A 24,606-nucleotide genomic window follows, 5' to 3' on the forward strand; every position below is an offset into this window, starting at 1 on the left:
TTGAACCCTCCAAATTACATCACGATTTAGTGTGTGCAGCCTAATCATGACAGGGGGGCATAATTGCTATTCTAACTCCATACCAATGCATCCTTATGTTCCAGATGGTTGATGAGCCACCTATTAGGAGTGCAAACCTCTATTCATTCCTTCTAGTGTGGTTTGTTAATTCATCAAAGCCCAAATCTTGAGTTTAGTATCTTTCCAAATTGCACAAGATCCATTTCACAACATACAGTGCATTGACAATTTGGGCTATCTAAAAGAATTTCAAATTCTCAGTTGAAACAAATAAAATGGCACAAAGCTGTCATACAAATGTTCATTGAAGATGCTAAATTCCAAACCTTAAACTATTTGTAAAATAATAAGTGCTTATTTGACTGCACTTCTTGGTTTAGTGACAACACTACATTTATTCTAAAATTCTTTCTTAAAAATGAATTCATAACTCACCTATCTTTCCAAGGATCTTCTAAAGGAAATACCAAGTCTGACAGGTTAATATAGTTGTTCTCAAAGTTTGAGTGGAAAATTGTTAAACTGGAGTAGCAGACCCCTGCGGAGTGCTTTAAAATTCTGAATTACTAGTGAACTAGATGATGGACACTCACACTGAGAATGTGATCAATCTATTGGGAGGAATGAGGAGGCAAGCTAGTTGCCAGCAGGTATTTATTTCCTCATTGATGGCGCTGTTACAAATTTTTGAACATTTAGGCTGCTTCTGGCGGTTCTCTCCAAAACATCTCTCAAAACAGATCCAGCTGATTGGTAAACTAGATTCAATACTCCACAGCTTATGTAAGGTTTATTCAAGTTTAAATATTTGTTTGCCTTCTGTGGTGAATACATTTATTCTGAGAATGAAGATGAGCTCATGAGCCATGGGTCCCCATGCCATGGAGAAATATATAAACAAATAAATAAATAGTGAGCTCATGCCCCTCAATTCTGCTTCAAATGTCTGCACAACAATGCTTCCCCAGGTTTGGTATCCCAGAATAATTTTGTCCCTACCAGGGAGATGAAAGAACAACTTTGGGTTAAATCTTTGCACTGGGATTTAGGCCACTCATGAGCCCAGAGGAGAGGAATATACCTCCCTGAAAGTCTTCCCCACTATAAAGAACATGGTAAGGAACTTACTGTTGCAGTGGTAACAACTATTTGATGTTAAGTTTGAGGCATATTATTAAAACATAGTAGAGGAACTATTTTGCCTTTGTCTTACTTAAACTGTGAATGCTTCATACAGCGCTGATTTTCATAGAATCATACAGTACCATTCAGGCCTTTTGGGTCTACTGACAAACTAGTCTAAATCTGCACAAGTCCCACTTTCCAGCACTTGGGCCAAAACCTTAAATATTATGACATTTCAAGTGCTTATCCAAATTCTTTTTTAAAGGTTGTGTGATTTCCAACCTCGGCAGAAGTGGGTACTGCAATTGCTGGAGATTAGAAACAAGATTAGAGTGGTGCTGGAAAAGCACAGGTGGTCAGGCAGCATCCGAGGAGCAGAAAAACGATGTTTCGGACAAAGCTCTTTATCAGGAATGATTTCCAATTCAGATTTCCAATCTTGACAACCCACCCAGGGTGTGCAACCTCCAACTGCTCCAAGATGAAATGCGAGCCATGATCACCATCCCCAGTTGAAAAAGGTTTTCCTGAAATCCCCTCCACTCCTCTTGCCTTTCACCTTAAAGTTTCATCCCCTCATTATTGACCTTTCAACTAAGGGTAACAGCTGCTTTCTATCCACCTAGTCCCATGCCCTTCATAATCTTGTACACTTCAATCAGGTTTTCCCCTCAACTCTGTTCTAAAGACGACAACCCGAATTTAATCAGCCTCTTCATAGCTAACTACAAGGATCGGTGCTGGGTTCACATGAATGAATTGGATGTGAACATAGGGGATATAGTTAGTAAGTTTGCAGATGACACCAAAATTGGAGTTATAGTGGACAGAAAAGCAGGGTACAGTAGAATCTTGATCGGATGGGCCAAGGAGCAGCAGATGGAATTTAATTTAGATAAGCGTGAGGTGCTGCATTTTGGAAAGGCAAATCAGCACAGGACTTATACACCTATTGCTAAGGCCCTGGGGAGGGTTGCTGAACAAAGACCTTGGAGTGCAGGTTCATAGTTCCTTGAAAGTGGAGCCTCAGGTACATAGGATAGTGAAGAAGGTGTTTAATATGCTTTCCTTTATTGGTCAGAGCATTCAGAATAGGAGTTGGGAGGTCATGTTGTGGCTGTACAGGACATTGGTTAGGCTACTTTTGGAATATTGGGTGCAATTCTGGTTTCCCTCCTATAGGAAGGATGTCATGAAACTTGACAGGGTTCAGAAAAGATTTACAAGGATGTTGCCAGGTTTGGAGGGTTTGAGCTATAGGGAGAGGCTGAATAGGTTGGGGCTGTTTTCCTTGGACCGTCAGAGGCTGAGGGGTGACTTTATAGAGGTTTACAAAATCATGAGGATGGATAGGGTAAATAAACAAAGTCTTTTTCCTGGTTTGGGAGAGTCCACAACTACAAGGCATAAGTTTAGGGGAAAGACTTAAAGGGACCTAAGCAGCAACTTTTTCATGTGAAGAGTGGTGTGTGTATGGAATGAGCTGCCAGAGGAAGTGGTGAAGGTTGGTATAGTTATAATATTTAAAAGACATCTGGATGGGTACATGAATAGGAAGGGTTTAGAGTGTTGGCAAATGGGACTGGATTAATTTAGAATACCTGGTCGGCATAGATGAGTTGGACTAAGAGGTCTGTTTCCGTGCTGTACAACTCAATGACTGTATGATAGCTGGTCAGCATGGGTGAGTTGGACCGAAGAGTCTGTTTCCATGCTGTACAGCTCGATGTCTCCAGGGATAGTAGGGCTTGATATCCAGTACAAAACCCCAGTAAGGCATAATTTTTAAAATGCCTTCATTCAAATGGAAAATAGGTATGGCTTACTCCATTGTTATTTTATTTATAAACAACTTATAATTTCAAGGCCCTCTCATGGATTATGTTTCTACTGAAAGTATTCTGTTGTTAGAAGGAGAACATTGCATTACTTCATTCAACTGTAAAAATCAAGCTAGCACAGTATACTGGGAACCAAATTACTAAAAATGGTAGACAATTAATTCTAATATTTGAAGAGCTTTCTTCATCAAGTAGGTACAGAATCACATCTGTGCTTTCTTGCCAAGAACAATATTGACACGTTATTGTACCAAATTGTCAGAAACATTTGCCAGAACATCTGTAATGGATTGATGATTATCAAGGAGCAAAGTAATCATTTTGGAAACCACAAACTATGATATAACAGAACAAATATCTGCCGAAAAAGTTCAGCTTAGATGTACTGAATTATTTACTCAATTAAAGAACATGATCCATCAAATAGTACATTTTCACAAGTTAACAAAATAGTTACAGATTAGTTAAGTTATTGGGCTCCTTTTGAGGAATCGTTCCAAAGTGCGTGTTTTCAAACTTAATTAGAAGGTGATTATGTGCGCATAAAGGCAGAACTGGCTAAACTGCACAATTAGTGAAGGATAGTATAGGAGAAATGCAGTGATGTTCAAGGAGATATTTGAAAGATTTGATAAGAAAGAAAAACTATAGAAGGATGTGTAATTTGTAGCTAACTATAGAAGTTCAAGTATCAAACTGAAAGAAAAGGTATACAGTTTCTTGAAGCTCAGTACAATGTCAGAAGATTGGATAGAATATTAAAAGAACAGCAAAGAATGACTAAAATGAAGAGGAAAATATATAGTGTGATAGTACACCAGCTAGAAATATAAATACAGATAGTAAGGTTTTCTCGAGGTATTAAGAGAAAGGCTAAGTATGTAGCTTAGTCCTCTATAAAGTGAGTCAGCAGAATTAATAATGGAAAGTTACAAAAGTGAGGAAGCATTGAACAGATATTTTGTATCTGTCTTCACTTTAGAAGATGAATAATATCCAAGAGATAAGAAAATCAAAAGCTGAATTTAAGGTAGGAATTTAAGAAAGCGATAGTCACTAAGGGAAAGCACTGAGAAAAATATTAGACTGACAAGGTTTGGTCGGATTTCATCCTAGAATCTTAGAAAGAGATACAGTATTCAATGCATTTAATCATAATTTTCCAAAATTTCCTAGATTCTGGAAAGATGCCATCAGAATGGAAAATATTGAATATAATTCCTTATTTAAGAAAGGAAGGAAATAGAAACCAAGATGCGACAGGCTTGTTCGTGTGGCATTCGACATAAGGAAATTGCTGGAATTCTGAATTAAGGAGATTATAGCAGGGCAATTAGAAAAATCTTAATGCAATCCAGCATAGTCAAAATGGCTGTGTGAAAGAGAAATGATGTACAAGTTGTTGTGTTATAACATGCAATTGTATTCATTTGCAATCTCGCACTGTAGAAAAAAATCATGCTATGGAAAATTGCTGTAGAAAATTGCGCTATGGAAAATTGCTGCAGAAACTCGCTAATAGAAAATCACTATATTCGTTCAGTGGAAAGTTTGTTTTATCCAAACTACATCCACAATTCATCAATCATGTTATAACTAATTTGCACTGATGAAACACGCAATGTAGCTGAATGACCTGTATGACTAATTTATTAGAGTTATTTGATGTAGTAACAAGGTGATGTGGACAAACAGGAACCTATGAAGGTGGTGCACTTGGATTTGCAGAAGGCTGCTGACATGATGTCACATCAAGAGTTGATATAAATAAGACCTTAAAATCTAGGGAGCAACATATCAGTATGTGCAGAGAATTGTTTAACTACTAGGAAACAGAGGGTCAGGATAAATGGATCACTCCAGCTTGGCAAGATGTACTAAGTAGTATGCAGCAGGTATTCGTGCTGGGACCTCAATTAGAATCTTGGAAACCAAGTGCTTGGTGAAGGGGACTGAACATATGGTTTCAAAATTTGCTGTCATTAAGATAGGTAGGAGACTGAGTTGTGGAAAGGACATCAGGGATTTCCCTAAAGGGATACAGGATAGATTAAGAGAAAGGGTAAAAATTTGGCACATGCAGTTTTATGTGGGAAACGATGAATTTTTCCCATTTTGGCAACAAGAATAGAAAAGCAGCACATTATTCAAAAGAAATGAGATTACCGAACTCTGAAGTAGAGAGGATCTGGTGTCCTGTTACATGAATTACAAAAGGTTAGCATGTTATGTGCAGCAAGTGATTAAGGCATTGACTTTGTTTTATTGAAAGGGGAATGGAATATAATAGGGAAGCTTCGTTATAGTGATACAGAACATTGATGAGACAACGTTTGTAGGACTATGTAGACTTTTAGTCTCCGTATTTTAAAAAAAATGCAGTGGTAGCAGTACAAAGAAGTTTTACTTGTTCGATTCCTTGGATGAAAGGGTTGGTCTTATGAAGAAAAGCTTGAAGTTAGAAGAATAAAAGGTGATCTTAATAAACAAAACAGTTCCTGATTGAATTTTACAAAGTGGATGCTGAAATAATGTCTCCCCTTGTGAGGAAGTGTTTAATGAGGGGACACAGTTTGCAAAAACAAAGACCTCCCATTTAAGACAAAAGCAATGTTTTTTTTCCCCTCAGAAGATCATTAGTTTGTGGAATTCTCTTCCCCAAACAGCAATCAGGGAAAGGTCATTGAACATGTTAAAGCTGAGTTAGATTGACTGTCTGGTTACTGAATAATCTAAGGATGAAGGGATTAGAAGGAAAGTAGAGGCCACAATCAGATCAGCCATGATCTTGTCTAATGATGAAGCAGGCTTGAGGGGCCGAATCGCTTATTCCTGCTCCTAATTTCTATGTTCATACCCAGTCAGGGATTCTAATGTCACATTATTGAAAATGAAAACTTGAACATCGGTTAGCTTCTCTAGATGTTGGGGGGTGGGGGATTGGGTTTGATAAAAGCATCATATCATGTAAATATAGGAAAAACAATTTTCAACAGCAGAAAGGTTACTAAGCTGAAGGGACAAAGAATTGGCTACTGAGCCAAAGGCAAGATGAAGATAAATGTTTTTGCACTGTGATTTTTTATGATCTGGAACCAAATGCTTGAAAGGATAGTGAATGCAGATTTAGTAATAAGTTTTGAAAGGGAATTGGCTGACTACTTGAAGGGGAAACATGCATAAGGCTATGGGAAAGGGCAAGGGAGTGGGACTTAATGTGCACTTCTTGCAAAGTGCCGTTACAGGCATTATGAGCCAAATGGCTGCCTTCTGCATTGCATCATTTTAAAATTCTATTCTTGAACAACCGAAAAGTCATAAATGATCCCTTATTATATTTGCGTTTAATGTTAAACTTAATTTAAAAGGAAAAATATACATTAGTACCATAATTAAGATTTTAATAAATAGTAATGGCAATTGATGAAATTGGTGAATGATTTACAATCAAAATAGAAGGCCAAAAATCCAATTTCAGATCATGTTCCTGTGTGAATCACGTCTGAAATAGAGAAATAGGAGAAAACACATAATTGCAAGAGTTACATTAAATCATTGTCAGTTTGCAACTAGTGCAGAAAGCAAACTGACATCATGAATTAAGCGCACCAAACAAGGTGTAAACATAGAACAGTACAGCACAGAACAGGCCGACCACTGATCCTCATGTATGCACCCTCAAATTTCTGTGACCACATGCATGTCCTGTAGTCTCTTAAATGTCCCCAATGACCTTGCTTCCACAACTGCTGCTGGCAACGCATTCCATGCTCTCACAACAATCTGTGTAAAGAATCCGCCTCTGACATCCCCTCTATACATTCCTCCAACCAGCTTAAAACTATGACCCCTCGTGTTAGCTTGGAACAGAGCATATTTAAATGGGAGAACACGGGCAGGAATCAGTAAGTCGGAGAAATGTTGTAAAGTGCAGGAAAGTGGCCATTCGATGCAGGGCGACATTAATGAAAAAACTTTGAGTAGTAAACCATTATGTGGAAGATGTATGTCAGGAAACAGCAAAACAGGAGAGTTGGGGCAAGGCAATACTCAGTGGGACAGTTTCTTCAGTTCATGACGAAAGGGTGGATTAGTGCAGAATTGGCAATTTTAGAATTTGATGCAGTAAACGCCAACATTGGAGAATTACAGCAGTGGACCACGACATGGGAGAATCATTGCAGCTACATAGTTAATGGAAGAAATGGTGTGGAGTGGACCTAAATTAGATATTTGGTGCAAGTCACCATTAAAATGTAGAATTAGAGTAGGGCACTCCAAAATGCGAGATTTGAACTCGGGCATCAGGAAATAAGAGAATCCTACTGGGATATGAGGAAATGGCAGAATTAGTATCGTTATATGAAAAAGCAGGAGAATTTAGTGTCGGAGTATGAGAAAATGGGAGAATAAGTATAGGGGTATGAGTAAATGGAGCTGCAACGAGTGGAAATCTTAAGGGATCTATGTACCTGCACACCAAGATCCCGCTGTTCCTCCACACTGCCAAGAATGCTGCCTTTAATCCTGTACTCAACTTTCAAGTTAGATCTTCCAAGATTCATCACCTCGCATTTATCCAGTTTGAATTCCATTCTGGCAATGTCATACTGCAGCCTGCAACAGTCCTGTGTACTGTCAATGATACCTCCAACCTTTGTGTCCTCTGCAAACTTGCTAAACAATCCTTCAATCTCCTCATCCAAGTCATTAATAAAAATTACAAAGAGTAGAGGCCCAAGAACAGAGCCCTTGGAACACCATTCACCACTGACTTCCAGGCAGAATATTTTCCTTCCACTACCACTCGCGGTCTTCTGTCGACCAGCCAATTCTATATCCAGACAGCTAAATTTCCCTGCATCTCATTCCTCCTGACCTTCTGAACGAGCCTACCATGGGGAATCTTATCAAATGCCTTGCTGAAGTCCAGATATACAACATCCATCGCTCGACCGTCATCAACTTTTCTAGTAACATCCTCAAAGAACTCAATAAGATTTGTGAGGCATGACCTGCCCCTCACAAAGCCGTGCTGACTGCATTTAATCAAGCCATGCTCTTCCAGATGGTCATATATCCTATCCCGTAGAATCCTTTCTAATATCTTGCAGATGACAGACGTGAGACTAACTGATTTGTAATTTCCGGGGATTTCCCTATTTCTTTTCTTGAAGAGAGGAATTACATTTGCCTCCCTCCAGTCCTCAAGTACGAATCCGGTGGAGAGCGAGGATGCAAAGATCTTCGCAAGTGGCGAAGCAATCACATTTCTCGCTTCCCATAGCAGCCGAGGACAAATATGGTCTGGCCCTGGTGACTTGTCAACAGTAATGTTTGTCAAAATTTTCAACACAACAGTTTCCTCTATCTATCTGTTGCAGCATGATTACTTGCTCCTCAATGGTTTCATTCACTACAAAGTCCTTTTCGTTCGTAAAGACAGAAGCAAAAAACTCATTTAGGGCTTCCCCTACCTCCTTAGTTCCATATGCTATCCCTGATAGGCCCTACTCTTTCTTTGATCATTCTCTTATTCCTCACATATGTGCAAAATGCCTTTAGTTTCTCCTTAATCATTCCTGCCAAGTCTTTTTCCTGCCCCACTCCTGGCTCTCCTCTGACCATTTTTCAGCTCCTTCCTCGCCTGCCTGTAATCCTCCGGAGCTGAGCAAGACCCGTGCTTCCTTCACCTTACGTAAGTTGCCTTCTTTCTTTTGTCGATAAGCTCCTCCGCTCTCGTTATCCAAGGTTCCTTTACCTTACGCTTTCTTGCCTGTGTCAAAGGAACACATTTGTGCATCACTCGCAACAACTGTTCCTTAAACATGTCTATAGTGCCCTTTCCATGGAACAATTGCTCCCAGTCCATGCTTCGCAAAGCAGTATGATAGTATCATAGTTTCCTTTCCCCCAACTAAATATCCTTCCATTGTTCCTGCTTCTCTCCTTCTCCATGGCTATGAAGAATATGAGGCAGTTGTGGTCACTATCACCAAAATGCTCTGCCACCGCAAGATCTGACACCTGCCCCAGCTCAGTGCCAAGCACCAAATCCAAAATGGGCTCTCCCCTCATCGGCCTGTGAACGTACTGAGTTAGGAAACCCTCCTGAACACACTTTACATAAACAGCTCCTTCCAAACCGTCTGCTGGAAGGAGGTTCCAATCAATATTGGGAAAGTTAGTCACCCATTACAACTACCCTATTCCATTCACACTTTTCCAAAAACTGCCGACCTATGCTTTCTTCAATCTCCCTGCTTCTATTGGGGGCGCCTGTATTTAACCCCTAATGAGGTGATTGCTGCCTTACTGTTCCTAATTTCCACCCATACTGACTCAGTAGGCAGACCTTCCTCGATAATATTTACTTCTGTAGCTGTGATACCCTCTCTAATTTGCAGTGCTATACTCCCTCCTCTTTTTACCTCCTCCCTATTCTTTTTAAATGTTCTAAACCCTGGAACATGCAGCAACCATTCCTGCCCCTGAGAAACTCATGCCTCTGTAATGGCCACAACATCATAGCTCTAATCATGCTCTAAGTTCATCACTTTATTCCTAATACCCCTTGCGTTAAAGCAAACACACTTTAACTGATCCCTTGGTTCCTTCCCAGGAAAATCCTTCCCAGTAGCTGGTTTACCTCTTGCTATTGCCTCATCTGTATCAACTCTCACCTCCAGCATACAGCTCAGGTTCCCACCCCCCTGCCATACTAGTTTAAACCCTCTCGAACTACTCGAGCAAACCTTCCACCCAGGACATTGGTCCCCTTCCAGTTCGGATGCAACCCGTCCTTCTTGTACAGGTCCCACCTTTCCCAGAAGGCTTCCCAATTATCTACATACCTGAAGCCCTCCCTCCTACACCAGCTGCGCAGCCATGTATTAAGCTGCGCCCGCTCCCTGTTCCTTGCCTCGCTATCTCGTGGCACCGGTAGTAAACTAGAGAACACTACTCTGTTCATCCTGCTTTGCAGCTTCCATCCTAACTCCCTGAAATCACTTTTTATATCCTCGATCCTTTTCCTGGCTATATCATTAGTGCCAATATGTAACACGATTTCTGGCTGTTCGCCCTCGCCTTTTAGAACCTTATACACCCGATCGGAGACGTCCCGGACCCTGGCACCAGGGAGGCAACATATCTTCCGGGAATCCCGATCTTGACCACAAAATCTCCTGTCGATTCCCCTAACTATCGAGTCCCCTACCATGAGTACTTTTCTATTCTGCCCCCTTCCCTTCTTTGCCACAGTGTCAGGCTCAGTGCCAGAGAACTGACTTTCCTCTGATAGGTCACCCCCCCCCAGCAGTATCCAAAATGGTATACTTATTGCTGAGGGGAATGTCCACAGGGGATCTCTCACTGTCTGTCTGTCCCCTTTCCTCCCCCTAACTGTAACCCATCTATCCTTGTCCTGAGCCTTATGAGTGACCAACCCCTGGTACAAGCAAAGTAATTTGGCGCTGGAAATCTGACAAATGCTCAACATATCTGGCAGTATTTGTAGAGAGAAAAAGAAACCCCACAGTGTTCACCTTTTAGCACATTTGGTCAAGCCTCATTTTTCAAAAGTATATTTGAACCAGTTTCCTAAAATCTAGTGAGAATACCAGTGGATTCTAAATTGAAAAGTTTTAATTAGCTTTGCAAATATATGAAGTCAGTTGTGAAATATTAATTGTATTACAACAGGCATTTTGTGACATGGAATCCAATGGAGGAGGATGGACTATAATACAACGTCGTCAAGATGGCAAAATGGATTTTCAACGCACATGGAAAGAATACAAAATGGTAAGAATTTTTCAAAGTGACTGTAGATAACCAGCTAGTTCAATGAGCCCTTCTGTCCTTTAGGATCTACATTCAAATTTGACTCTGATTGATTTAAAGATGATAAGCAAAAAACAAAAATCAGCAAAAATCAACTGCAGATGGGTGACCCGAGTCCACAGAACAAATTTGGCAATGATCTGTAACTTTCACTCAGATTGGTCACAGAAGTAGCCATGTGGAAAATGTACATTTCACACTTGTATACTGGGATTCCCCTCTTCAGAGATTATTGTGGAGAATGTTTAATTTTGTGAATATATCTTTAGGATGACAGGTGGTTACTGGCCTTGTATGGACTGATTCCATCCTTGAGACAATGTCATTGCTGTGACCCATGTAACAGTAATTCCCACAGCCCCCACCCTACACTGCCCTTCCACTGGGAAAGATAGCTGCAGCAATTCAGATGTTCTGTGTTCAAAAGTTATCGTTACCCTCAAATATGAAATTACTTGAGGCCCAAATCTCATCATTTTATACAGACCTTCTACTTGTGTAATCTTAGGCGTCAGATCCTCTTATAAAATCATGCTTAGAGTTCTGAGTTCCCTGATACCATGTGCACCTTCACTTATCTTGAGCCATCCATTGTGTACAGCACAAGGAACTAACATGTCTTTGGAGTGACTGAGAGAAGGAAAAGGAGTGTTTTTTTCTAAACATTAATTCATGGAACCCAAACATATAAATAGAAAGCAGGAATTTTCAGCATTGCTTCGCATGAGGCCCACTGAAGATGTTACCTAGTAAGGTAACGAAACGTCTGGAAATGAACCTCCAAGCTCAGTTTTCTTGTCTTGACCTGTGCACAGAGTTACCTGGCTATCAGACGTCTTCAGGTTGTGCTTCCCCCTCGGGTCCCACCCAAGGACCCCCGCTTGAGTCCAACTCAATGTACACACACTCACTGCCGACTGTTTCAGAATGACTCTTAAAGGATTCAATTCAGGCAATCCCTCAAGCCACCCACCGCTGAAAAACATAAGACCGTTCTAAAGGAACGGGACGTACCTTCTCAGTTATCGACAGTGGGAGTCTTTTCAGGAGCTGAAGTTCATCCCGGACGAGAGCCCTCAATTGTGAGAAACACTTAATCAATAATTTTCAGTCCGAGTCAGAGAGTTCCGAAGCAGTACATTTATTTGAACATCTTTAAAGATGGGTGGCTCTACGAGGAGAGACACACCCGACAATAAAATTGAGTTTTTTAATACTTTTCTGAGGGGTCTCTCGACACCCCTACACTAAGCAATAAACCTATCATAAGTGTCTATTTCATTCTATCCCCTTATTTGGTTATTACTTGCGCCCGTTATTCCTTCATTTGGTAATTCCCTGCACCCAAGCCTAAGCCGATCATACTTATTAATTACCTCACTTGTTTTTATTTTAAATCGGTCTTATTTGGCTGTCCTTGTTCGTTAGCCTTCCTGTTATTTTGTCCAGTTCCTCTTTTCTTTTCTAATCTTCTGACTTCTGAGATCGTCCTTTCCAAAAAGCGGACCTACAAACTATGAGCTTATTGCGAAATGCCCCTCCTGCTTCTTTTGTGGTCAACTACAAGACTCAAAGTTATTTCTTAGCTTAAAACTAATTTTTTAAAGGACCCTCTATATTCATTAAAATCAACATACACCTGACAACCTGAAATTTTTCTCTCTCAAAGGGCATGCAAAAAATGCATTCAAATAGCATTTTCTCACATGTGTGATGAAATAGGATCAGGCTATTTATTAGTTTGTCAATACATCACTGTAAACCTAATCCTGATTTCACCATATATGCATTATCCAACAACGGTCACTGGATGGTGATCAAAAGCAGACATTTTTCTGTTGCTTATTCCACGGGAAGGAAGCCAACTGCAATGTCCTCAAGCTCAGACCAACTCATGTCACAGACTAGAGGTCAAACTTAAGGCTTTACTGCTCTAAACAGCTGAGTAATATTCTGCAAAATGCAGGTTGCCACTTTAGTATTGGGAACTCATTGTGGTAGCCAAATAGACAAAGAGTTATGTGATTGTCCAAGTTGGTGCTCCAACAACCTTTACTCTGAGATAACAGAGCAAAGATGCTTCCACATATGCCTGTCTGTGCAGAATAAAGTAACATTTTAACCAATTTGCAACTAGTAATAGCGGGGCATTGTCACATGCTGTCAAATTACCTTTACAGTTGGAAAAAGATTCAATAAAGGAAAACCACGGGTATAGAAAAATGCTAACTAAAACTCAGGGAAAATTTTGATAAATAATGTTATTGATATCACTTCTTAAAACGTGTGTTAGAATAAAACCCATGATTCAATGTTCAAACATGATACTGCAGGAGATCTTTTACATTTAGTGAATAACAATGCAATTCTACAAACTGAGCTCTTTTACTTCAGTGGATAGGAGAGATGGCAGAAAAGTATGGCTCATTTTTGCCATTTCACTTTGCTTCTGAAATCACCAAATAGTACTCAGTGTTTTGAACATTCACTCATTACAAATGCACAAGAATGTATTGCTGTAAGTAAAAGTAATTTGTTTACAGGGATTTGGTGATCCTGCTGGAGAATACTGGTTGGGAAATGAATTTACTCATCAGCTAACTAACCAGAAGACCTATGTCCTTCGTATCCAAATGTGTGACTGGGAAGCGAACAAAGGCTTTTCATTATACAACCAATTCTACTTGGACAGTGAAGCACAGAAGTACAGGTCAGTATTTCAGAAATTGCTTTCATCTAGAAAACATAGGCTGAATTTTAGCCAGGGTACAGAGATGATTTTCAATATGTGATTAGCCACAGTGAAACTTGTTTCAGTGGAAATTCAGTTTCTCTACATTGCTGACATCACATCATTTTCCTTCAGCCATTTTGCATGCTGAGATTGCCTGATTTCAGACCCCACTGAGGTCAGGTTCCCCAGTTCAAATGGGAACCAGACATCTGATTTCCTCTCTCACACACAATTTTGTCTGGTGGGTGTGGGGTTTGGGAAGCTCAGTAAAACCATGGCAGGTTTGGTGTGACATTTTGTTGAAAAAAATGGAAAAGCTGCTGAGAGGTCTCAATTGTGTTCATCTCAATTGTATAGAAGAATGTTATATTATTTGAAAGGCCAACGTGACAGTTTCACATCTTCAACGTCAATATTAGATATAATATATACTTTTGTAATGCATTGATTCTTTGTAAGGATCTGTCTTTTTGATACTTTGATTGATTAGACTTGCACATTTGTTCATCAGTGCTTTTCTCACAGAGCAAGTGTTAGAAACCAATGAAAAAGGTTTAATGTATCTTGCCACTCCATGCCATCATATTTTCTAATGCGAGTTTAATGGTTCCAGCTGACTTTTTTAAAAAAAAGCCTGGTTTTGACACTTGAAAAAAAATCCTGTCATCTGCTTTCCTATGTTGATTGGCAGGCACTCTCTTTGAAAGTGAAATGAACACTTTCTGTTCTTGCCTGTCTGGAGGCCAGCCTATTGTCTGGACGACTGTGGCCACAATCAATGGTTCACCAACTTTCGAGTGCTAACAGGATTCAGCAAGTTCATCTAAGAATGAATGACATTATCAAGAAGTTACAGTAACACATTGCGCCTTTGTCATGGCTTGTTGACAAGTTTATAGGATGACAAGTATGACAATCGTCTTTATTCAAACAAAATGTGTTTTTCTCAGTATCAACGATATGCAGATTTTGATTGCACGGTGAGGCATTCATCTTTTTTGTCTCAAGCAATGTAAAACATTATTGATATTGCACGGAATCTGAGGACTGTACATAATGCATACTCGATGAATGGTGATAGAGGATACATGGGGAGCATGGAAATGGCAAGACTGATCCAAAGGAAGTGGGGTATATGTGGGAGCACAAAGAAGCTGGGCTGACCTTGTGGGGGTTTTCCCTGAATTGACAGGAAGACTCCTGTTTCAAAAAAAATGGATACCTGTATACTTTCTGACACAAATTAAAATTGTACTGTTTGTGATATGCATATTTTGCAGAATTGTCTCATCTTCATGACTTATAGCCTGCATCAAGAAGCAGCTGTAACTATTTAAATGAATACCTACAAGGTTATTGGGAACATTTCAGATTGGAAATTCATAACTCCATTCTGGTAATCTGGTTCTGGATACAAAGCAAGGAGGAAGGGAAAAACAACAATTAGATTCATACTTTGTTTTAATTTTTCTCCTCTGCGTTTAAAAAACTTATTTTGTTAAATATCCTTTCAGAAGTTCAGGCACTTGAGAGAAGAGATTGTGAAATATTATCAGTGTTAGAAGTGAAAGGAAATGAAAGACAATAGGTGCATTATTCAAAAATAGAAAGAAAAAGTCTTTATTGGGGAGAATATTTGGGGGGGTGGGGGGAAGACAGAGAATGAAAACGAAGATAGATCAAGGAATAAATAATGCTAATTTATTGAGCTAAATTTGGGTTCACAAATACGAACTGACAGAACTGCAGAGGTTGTAAATTAGAACCAAAAATAGAAATTGCTGGAAAAGCACAACAGGTGTGGCAGCATCTATGGACAGAAAAGTGAGTTCTGAGGAAGTGTCACTCAACCCGAAATGAATCAGACTTAACGTTTCAGGTTGAGTGACGTTTCCTCAGAACTCACTTTTCTGTCCATAGATGCTGCCACACCTGCTAAGCTTTTCCAGCAATTATATTTGGATTGATAAAATCCTGCTTCTATGACTGGAAAATCAAGTTGGTTCTCCATTTGCATTTTGGCTCTCTTCATTGCTTAACCAAATTGGTTTCCATTTGTTATTTATTGTTTTGGACGTTACATACTTTGCTGATAGCGAGATGGAAGGGAGGCAGATATTAGTGCCCACAGTGAATTTCTCTCCTGTAATTTTCAGCTCAAAATCTACAATCGCAATCATTTTGCTCGGGCTCTCCCTATCCCAGGCAGCTATTGAATATGCTTTGTCTTGCAAAAATAATTGTAAGGAAATCCCACCGCCAAAGTCACAGATGAATATTTGTTAAGACAAACGTGAATTAAATGGAACATGAGAGTAAGGTTTACTGGTGCTATTGTTAGAAATGCAGCCACGCAACTTACATCCTATAACAAATTTTGACTTAAAAGAATGAAAAGTGAAGGAATTTTCAAAATAAACCTCGCTTTTTAAAGTTCTGAATTTTGAGACAATCCTTCATAATACAATCAACAATAGCATTAAATTAGAAATAAGTGTGCTGCCTGACCTGCTGTGCTGTTCTAGCAATAAAGTTTCAACTTTGATCTCCAGCATCTGCAGACCTCACTTTCTCCTTCATAATACAATCAACAATAGCATTAAATTAGAAATAAGTGTTACTATTCAATGCCACAGTGGTTTTCTAGATTTGAAATGTTGAGTGAATTAAATAGATACATCTCTAAACATAACACGTGAAAACAACAGGGAACAAAGCATTGGCTACAAAACATAGCACACTACAGCCATCGTGACTTGAGTTCCTTGATTAAGTGTTTCAAGTCCACATAATCTCCTCGGAAAGGGGATTTAAAAAAAACACAGGGCCAGTAAGTGAAACAAAAACCTGGAAAAATCTTCTCTGCCTTCAGGCAATCAAAACTGTACAGCAACGGTGATGACATTAAAACAGAATTAGTATATCTATATATTTGGCTTCTGCAATAGTGAAGAACAAGTTCGGGTACCTTTCAAAGTAATTGAGAATTTAACACTACCAGTTAGCAATTTCAGAGTCTAGCTCCCTTGAAACTCTCCACTGTAATCCATCCATTATTGTATATACCTAATAAGCAAAAGAAAATTCCGTTTATGATTAAGTACAGGTAGTTCTGCTATAACGGACATTTCATTAACACAAATTCGGTATTACATTACGTGAATACAGATCTCATTATCCTTCTGCAAACCGCAAGGTCAGCAAAGTCAAAACCCTCTTTTGTCAAGAACACCTCCCTTGATATGGCCACAGTAAGCCATTTACACTATAGAAATGGGGCAGTGGTGTACACCATGTTTCAAACTCATAAGAACGCTCCCTAGAGACAAAAACAATTAATGGTTCCTGGAAAATGAATAAGTAATATGTTGTGGTTCTGTTCGCCGAGCTGCGGAATTTGTGTTGCAGACGTTTCGTCCCCTGTCTAGGTGATATCCTCACTATAAATGCCGGAGGAAACATCACAGAAGCGCTTCACAGGAGGCTCCCAAGCACTGAGGATGTCACCTAGACAGGGGACAAAACATCTGCAACACAAATTCCCAGCTCGGCGAACAGAACCACAACGAGCACCCGAGCTACAAATTTTCTCCCAAACTTTGAAAATAAGTAATATTTTCTTTACTCAGTGAAGTTCAGTAAATAAATTGAATTGTTGCCCTTACATATCACACTTACGTAAATAAACAAATTCCTGCACATATGGGTTTTTAAACAAAAGATAATCCATAAATCTCAAATTACTAAATTCATTTCAACTTTCTTTTGTCAAATACTTCTGCTTTTATATGAAGCATTACCAATGGTTCTGCCTAAATAAGCACATTTATATTTAAGACTTCTATTTGGAATGCTTCCAAACTTGAATAATGCTGCAATTTCTTAAAGAACATGTTGCGTTATGCATTATTTTGCTTTCCTGCTTGTTTTTCAATTCTGACGCAGGTCTAATAAAATCCACTTAAAAAACATTGCAAAATACAAAGATGGGTTTCAAGTCATTCCAACAAAGTTCATTATCCACTCATATTTTCCTGCTGTACTTGTTAACTGTAGTTGCAAGATGTTGGCCAATAGAAATCATGGCCAAAGGTTTCTGCTTTGGCTGTGAGCAGTGACTTACAAGTAAATTAAACGAAAATTACCTTACTCTTACAAAGTAAATCCTTTGCTCAAGTTTCCTTGTATATTGACAAACATAAATGTGCCATAAACTAACACAAATGGGCAATGTTTTCAAAAGGAATACTTAAAAATGGAAATCTGATATAATTTTATTAATACACTTGAAAATGGATTTATGACAAAAAAATTAACCTAGTGTACTGCTGTAAGTAATTTGAAATAATTGAAAATACTAAACAAAGCCACTTCATTTCATAAATTGGACTTCTGTAAGTCATTGCTGAGTAACTTAAAATTTGAATACTTAAAATCTTTCATAAAGATACCCATTAGTGCCCTTGCTCCTTTTAAAAAAAGTTTATGTTTCACAGAACCTCGTAGGGCTGAAATTAGCACAAGGAGTGCAAACTGGGTGGTGTGACATGTATCAAGCATAATGTTAGAGTCAGAGTCATAGGCATTCTTGGATTTGCTCAAAAAATGATGATTTGCCTTGCGTACAAATTACAATTGAAGTTCTTTGGTCTTTTGCACTGGTTTGGCTAATGTTGGGTAAACTTGCATTAGAAATACTAATGCAAATTAGTGAAAACTCCAAGCACGTGTATACAAGTTCCTAACTTCAAGCCTTTATCTTTTTACAGAATTCATGTTCGGCTTTGTAATTCCAGCTCCTTCCTCTGCTCCAGAAAGCAATTTTTTCACCTCAATCACACTGCAGCTTATGGCTAGTTTTTGCAAATTATTACTCTTAGTATATTCTCTGAACAGTCAGTATTGCAAACAATTTAAATTTGTGAAATTTCTGGCCTGGATACAGGCTGCAAGTTGCACCTTGATATCTTGATGACCATTCTCAAGGGACATTGATGAGTGTGGAAAGCTGCAAGATTTCAAGTACAGGCATTTAGGGAAAATGTGGTTATTGCGAAGGTTTCAGATTCTAGTTCTCAGAGCATTTCAGCAAGAGATGTACCAGAGCACTGGAGGAGGGAGAGAGAGACAGAGACAGAGAGATACTTGAGGTATTAATTAGAATGGTTGACAAGAATGCAGAATGTGGGAATGCAGAAAGTTGGTTTGGATGTATGAGGATGGAGTAGTCAGGTTGACAACAGTGGAGAAGCAAAAGAGGACAATGGTGTAAAATTACCATATGCTGGTACTTTCAGCTCCAGAAACTGCTTTAAGTGTGACTGCGGGTCAGGGATATGTTTAATGGCGAGGATACTTTCCTTCCATAAACAGCCTTGACTCAGCAACAGCATTCATATCATAGTCTGAAAATCATGGTTGCAAGACTCATTCTGAACCTTGGCCACCAGCATTGTGCAGGAATTAAGGAATGCTGTTTTGTTGGAGGTGCTGTCCCTCAGATGTGCTGTCTGTCCAAGTGAACTGAAAATATCCTGTACAACTTCTCAAAGAGAGATGGAGTTCTGCTACTGTCTTGGACACAACTTGTTATCTAACACCTAAAACAATGATCTAGTCATTTATTTGATTTCAGTTTGCTGTGCTGATAATGGACATCTCACTTTATATGTCACCAACAGTTTAAAAAATGCTTCAATAGCAGTATAGCACTTTGGGATGTCCTGAAGTCAAGACACGCATGAGAAAAATGCAAAACCTTTTTTAAAAACAATTGCACCTCAATAGTCAAATCAATATATTAATGCAAAGAGATATACTATTTTATTTTATTGTGTTTAATAAGTGAGAATAATCTAAAAAAATCCTACAAGACAGTCCCATTTTTAAAAATCAATGATATTAATTAGATTTCCTCCTTCAGGACAGCAGGTTAACATATCAATAAAGATGCCATGGTTTGGAAATCTGTGTATTTTGAGTGTAGTATGGGCTACATTTTAAACAAAAAAAAACTGCAGACAATGGACATCATAAACAAAACCAGAAATTGCTGGAGAAACACAGCAGGTTTGGCAGCTTCTATGCTGTGAAAGCAAAGATAACTTTTTGGGTCCAGCCATGCTTCTTCAAAGAAGTGTCACTGGTCCCGAAACATTAACTCTGCTTTCACTCCACAGATGCTGTCAGACTTGCTGCATTTTGCCAGCAATTTCTCTTTTCGTTGGTGCATTTTTAAAGTTGGGATTCTTCCACAGCCCACCTAACTCCGACTGTAGAGTTGGATCCAGTGTATGCAACATGAAGACATTAGGACTTTTTTTTAAGCTGATTACAGCAACAATTGTCACAATCATAGAGTAGTGGAAAAAGTTGTTCCCAATGTCAGAGTATGGAATAGCTTAATGTGCATGTCTGTGAGGAATGGTGGTGCTTGGATTGGGCCCAACAATCAGCTGGCAGTAGGTTTGGGGGGCAGGGGTGAAGAGGTGGAGAAACTATGAATCACAGCCCCACCCAGTGTATTGTTGGAAAGAAAAGAGTATCAGTCACACCCGAAGAATAATAACAACTTGTGTCTATACAGAACATTTAACAAAGAAAAAAAAGATCAAATGCACTCAATTGTAAGTAAATAAAAAAAAAGCTGAAGTAGTGTAGAAAGTTGATTGAAAAGCTGTCTGATGAGATGAGTCTTTTAAGTGGATCGCAAAGGGAGAAATGTAGAGAATTAGAATTAAATTTTATTGTCTCAATACATGAGTACACTGAAAAGTGTACAATGTCGCCATTCCCGGCACTACCTGAGGTACCAAGGTACCTAAGTACAAAATCTTAGGTATGAAGTAGAAAAATAAAGCAACAAAGTTAAACATAAGTCTTTCTTAGTATTAAGTAGAAAAATAAAGAAATGAAGTCTAAAACTTCAACAGTCTTTCTTAAGTACTTAGTCATGGTGGGCTTGCACTCCCTACAACGGCTCGATCTCCTCCGCTTTGGTCCACTCTCTGGGAGACCTCAGGCGGCGGCCCACTTTTGAGAAATTGTCAGAATTTTGAGCCCATATAGTAAAACACAGAGTCATACGAAAGTATGAGATGCAAGAGAATAAAAGATTCATTATTCCTTCCAAGACTAAAAATCTAAAATAAACCCCTCTTAAAAGTATATTTTCTAGTACTGATGCTTTGCATTTACTTCCCAAACAAAAAAAAACTGCTTGTGTTTTTTTAAAAATCTAAGCAGATGTCACTGCATTCAACACAAATCTAACCAATCAAGCACAATTGCTTTGCTTCTTCCCATCAGAAAATGTACCTTAAAACCTGTTAAGGAGTCTTCAGGGGACACTTTTAATACATCAATAGCAGTTGTATTTCTAACCCGAGGAAGTTAAAGCACCACTGGAAAGTAGAACAAAGTTGTCTCACATCCAAGCCAAATATTTTTGCATCTGGAAACAATTATGGATCTTCAGCACTAGACTTTGGAAGGATTCTATAACATACCGCAATATCTGAAATATTAAACTACAACTTCTGCAAAGTAGGTTATAATGGTTTTACGTTAATGTAAACTCAAGCAATCACAAGTAAAATTATACTTCCTCTTGAATTTGCTTTCTTCGATTCAAAGAAATGTTAAGAATTGAAATGTAAGGAGCAATTTTCGTGAAGACAGGATAAACTACAACAAAAGCTTAGCATACCCATGAAACAGAAACAATACCCCGTAAAACATTTTAAAACGATGAATTTGGATGCTACCCTCTGTAGACTTCCCACTGAACTATTTCATCAATTTTATTTGAAAATAGCTACTGTCTGGCCACATTTGTTAATTAGCATTTTAAAAACTTTGCTCAACAATAAATGAAGGTTGCACTCCATTAACTCAATTTCTTTAAATCTAGCAAATTAGGCATAAAAAAATGAAAGTTTCTAGTCACAGCACTTTTTGGAACAAGTTAAAATAAGCTGACCAAACAGAAACCAAATTACTTTGAATGGTCTTGCTTAAGTTTGATCTTTTTGATCACAAAAAAAAGCTGCTTTATAATGATAAAGGAAAATTCAAATTTCTATTAAGCCTTTATTTTAAATCTGACTTCTACTTGATCTATTACTTTGCAGAAAACAAGATTACTGACATCTTTAAATAATGCAGTCTGTATGCAAGAGAAACTTAACAGTGCACAAGGAATATCCCCACACAATAAACATACATGCTTACTGTGCTGTTAGCTAGTTCAATAAAGCTCTAGTTGTTTCCTCTGCTTTATCATACCCAAACTCTCACTTGATTTTGTTTGCATTCAAATGCAATACCTGTGTCAAGGAATTTTAGCCTTGTAAACTGAAAGAGATTTCATATAATAGACTTACTTAAGAATGACACCAACTGTAAAGGCAAAGACATATTACTGCGAAATATTTGGATCAGTTCAATTTAGATCACTGTGCATTTATTTTGAACTTTAACAGTCAGTTCACATTTCACATGTAAATGGGCAGATGCAACACGGTGTTAATAAATTCTGAAACTTCCTTACAAAAGCCCAGTATACAGTTTAAACAGAAGTTTTAGGTTTAGAGTTTGGAACTGCAGTTTAAATAAATTTCCTTCTTACCCAGCTACCACACTGAACTGATGTTAAAATCAGAGCACTCTGGCTGCTCCAATTATTAAGCCAGTTAAGGTAGTGAGTAGTTAAGTCTGCAGAATGTCAAACATCCAGGTTTAGTCTTTCATTTGTGCTGATTTTATGACAATATGGATACTAGAAATAACAACTGTGATCTAAGGTTAGGGAAAGGAAACCCACCCAGGGTTTCCTGCTTAATAGCAGAATTAAAAATGCACATGTATGGATTGGGTGCAGACAGCATCAGGGTTGGCTGTAATATCATCAATATTTCAATCGTCTGTTGACACTCACCAACTGTCACAGATGAAAATGACTGATTGGTCAAAGAATTAGAAGGGGCCAACATCTGCAGAATACTACTTCAAAGAAGAGGAAGAGGAAGAAGAAACTTGGCAGAAAAATCAGAGAAAAAATCTGCAGTTCTTGAATATCAACCATATTGTCAACTCTTTCTAAAGTAACGACCAATTATTTCGACCCCATCTTTTCAGTGGTGGTAAATTCAGAAACAATCTATATTTGACGTAGCTTTATAGTTATCAAACAATGTTGATTCAAATTTATGAACTCCACACAATGTTTTGACATGTGCTCATTAGATTGCTGTACCATCAAACTTAAATTATGAAAAAAATACACGTGGATGCCCTGCTTTCTGGCCCCGATTAACATTATACATAAAAGCAAATGAATAAGGATTCTATAATGTTTTTTCTCAGGAACTAATTGCCAGAATATTAAAAGTGACCTTTGGATAAACTAGTAATAACATGTTGCCAAGTAAATCAATTTTATCCTCTATAAATATACTGGATAAATATTATAATGGTACATGGTTATCAGGACAAATATGCTATCAGTTTTTGCCTTGATATTGTCAATTGCACAAAATAAAAAGTTTCCCACATCTTTGTATTCATTTAAGGACAGTTCCAACAGCAATAAATAAACTAAAAACAGACATACAAAAATATGAATGGATAAAATACTAGAACATTTCTGACCATTTCTCTGTTGTTGATTTAAAGAAAACAGACTCTTTCAGTAATTGTTAATATTTTGTTCTGTAGCATCAATTCTAGTGGTGCCAGTTACTAAGAGGGTAAAATGGATAGGAATACTACAAATGCATCTACCAATTAAAAATATTATTAGGATTAAGGCCAATGTGTACATCATTCTCCCTATTAAGAATCTTCCACACCCAAAAAAAATCAAAAATCTGAAACTACAAAACAATGATCTGAACTGAATTGTGGAATTGGGAGTACAGCTTGAGAAGGAAACTAATATTTGATGCAGAAACCAGTTCCATTAGGATTCCAACCTATGAAACCTCCAGAGAAATCTGTGCCTCATTGCAGCTGATACATGCCCACAATATCGCTAAGAAAGCTTAGAGTCATGCCATTTCCAAATTTTCCTGGGGAGTCGGCACAGAATGTTAATAGATTTAATGGAATATACCCTAGATTGTGGGACTTCTGAAGGCCTCCAGGATAAAAGTACTACAAAACTATTCTAAGTAATAAATCAACATCACTAAAGCTTGTGGAAAATGTAGATGTGGAAAGCTTAGGACAATTTAGATGGATAATGATTTTGAAGATTCCTTGGATTTAGAAAGACAAAAGCAAGGGGAGTTAGTAAGAATACTTTATAAGAAATTACAGTGAAGATTGAAGCAATGTAGTATTTGAACCAGTAGGTAGGTATGTCTATCGAGGACAAATGATAATAGAGGATGGCTACAGCAACATGGTGGGTCTGTCTAACTGCTAAGTCAGGGTATATTCATGGATGGTGATGGAGAGGTCTGAAATTTTGGTCAATTTATATTATCTTGTGAGGAAAAGCTCGACTAAACTGTAGGACAATTCTCTCCATGTTTTGGCATCAATCCCCAGATGTTAGCGAGGAAAACTTTGCAAGGTCAACATCTATGACTCTTAAAAAAGGTCCCTGCTGTTAATGTATACTTAATTCATTTAAGTTGACAGATTCAACTTTATCAACAATCTTTACAGAGTCATTTGCAGTCTATCAAAGAAGCAGACAAAAAAAAGCTTGTTTCCTTCTCACTTTCCTTTCAGAATCAGAGATAAAAACATTCAGTCCAGCAAACTTGATTAGTCTGATATCCATCTGTCGGGACAGATGCGAAATGTGAGGGGAGAAAAATGCTTCTTTACATTCAAAGATCAGCATTTCTCATCCATTTTATTCTTCAAAAGACAAATAATTTATGATGAAGTCAATTTAACTACTCAATATTGATTGATATTTCAAAGTTAAAGTGACAGCAGTTGATTGTTGTTCTTCAACAAGGAAGAAGGGCTACGGAATGGGTGTGCTGTGCATTAGAAAACATGGGTTATAATCGTTTATATGAA

General features: G+C 38.2%; 2 protein-coding genes across 4 annotated transcripts in view; one reads left to right on the forward strand and one right to left on the reverse strand.

Moving 5' to 3' along the window:
• mcph1 (microcephalin 1) overlaps nt 1-24,606 on the reverse strand; it is a 323,112-nt gene that overhangs the window by 131,674 nt on the left and 166,832 nt on the right. The window lies entirely within an intron of this gene.
• The window catches only part of LOC122541993 (angiopoietin-2-like), an 85,781-nt gene that overhangs the window by 49,370 nt on the left and 11,805 nt on the right, over nt 1-24,606 (forward strand). For both annotated transcript variants that reach the window (XM_043679289.1, XM_043679296.1), the window contains exons 6-7: nt 10,692-10,793; nt 13,376-13,542. In XM_043679289.1, coding sequence (XP_043535224.1) covers nt 10,692-10,793; nt 13,376-13,542 — 269 coding nt within the window. The remainder of the gene's footprint in view (nt 1-10,691; nt 10,794-13,375; nt 13,543-24,606) is intronic.

This window comes from Chiloscyllium plagiosum, chromosome 3, assembly GCF_004010195.1.
Source record: "Chiloscyllium plagiosum isolate BGI_BamShark_2017 chromosome 3, ASM401019v2, whole genome shotgun sequence".
NCBI classification, from domain to species: Eukaryota; Metazoa; Chordata; class Chondrichthyes; order Orectolobiformes; family Hemiscylliidae; genus Chiloscyllium; species Chiloscyllium plagiosum.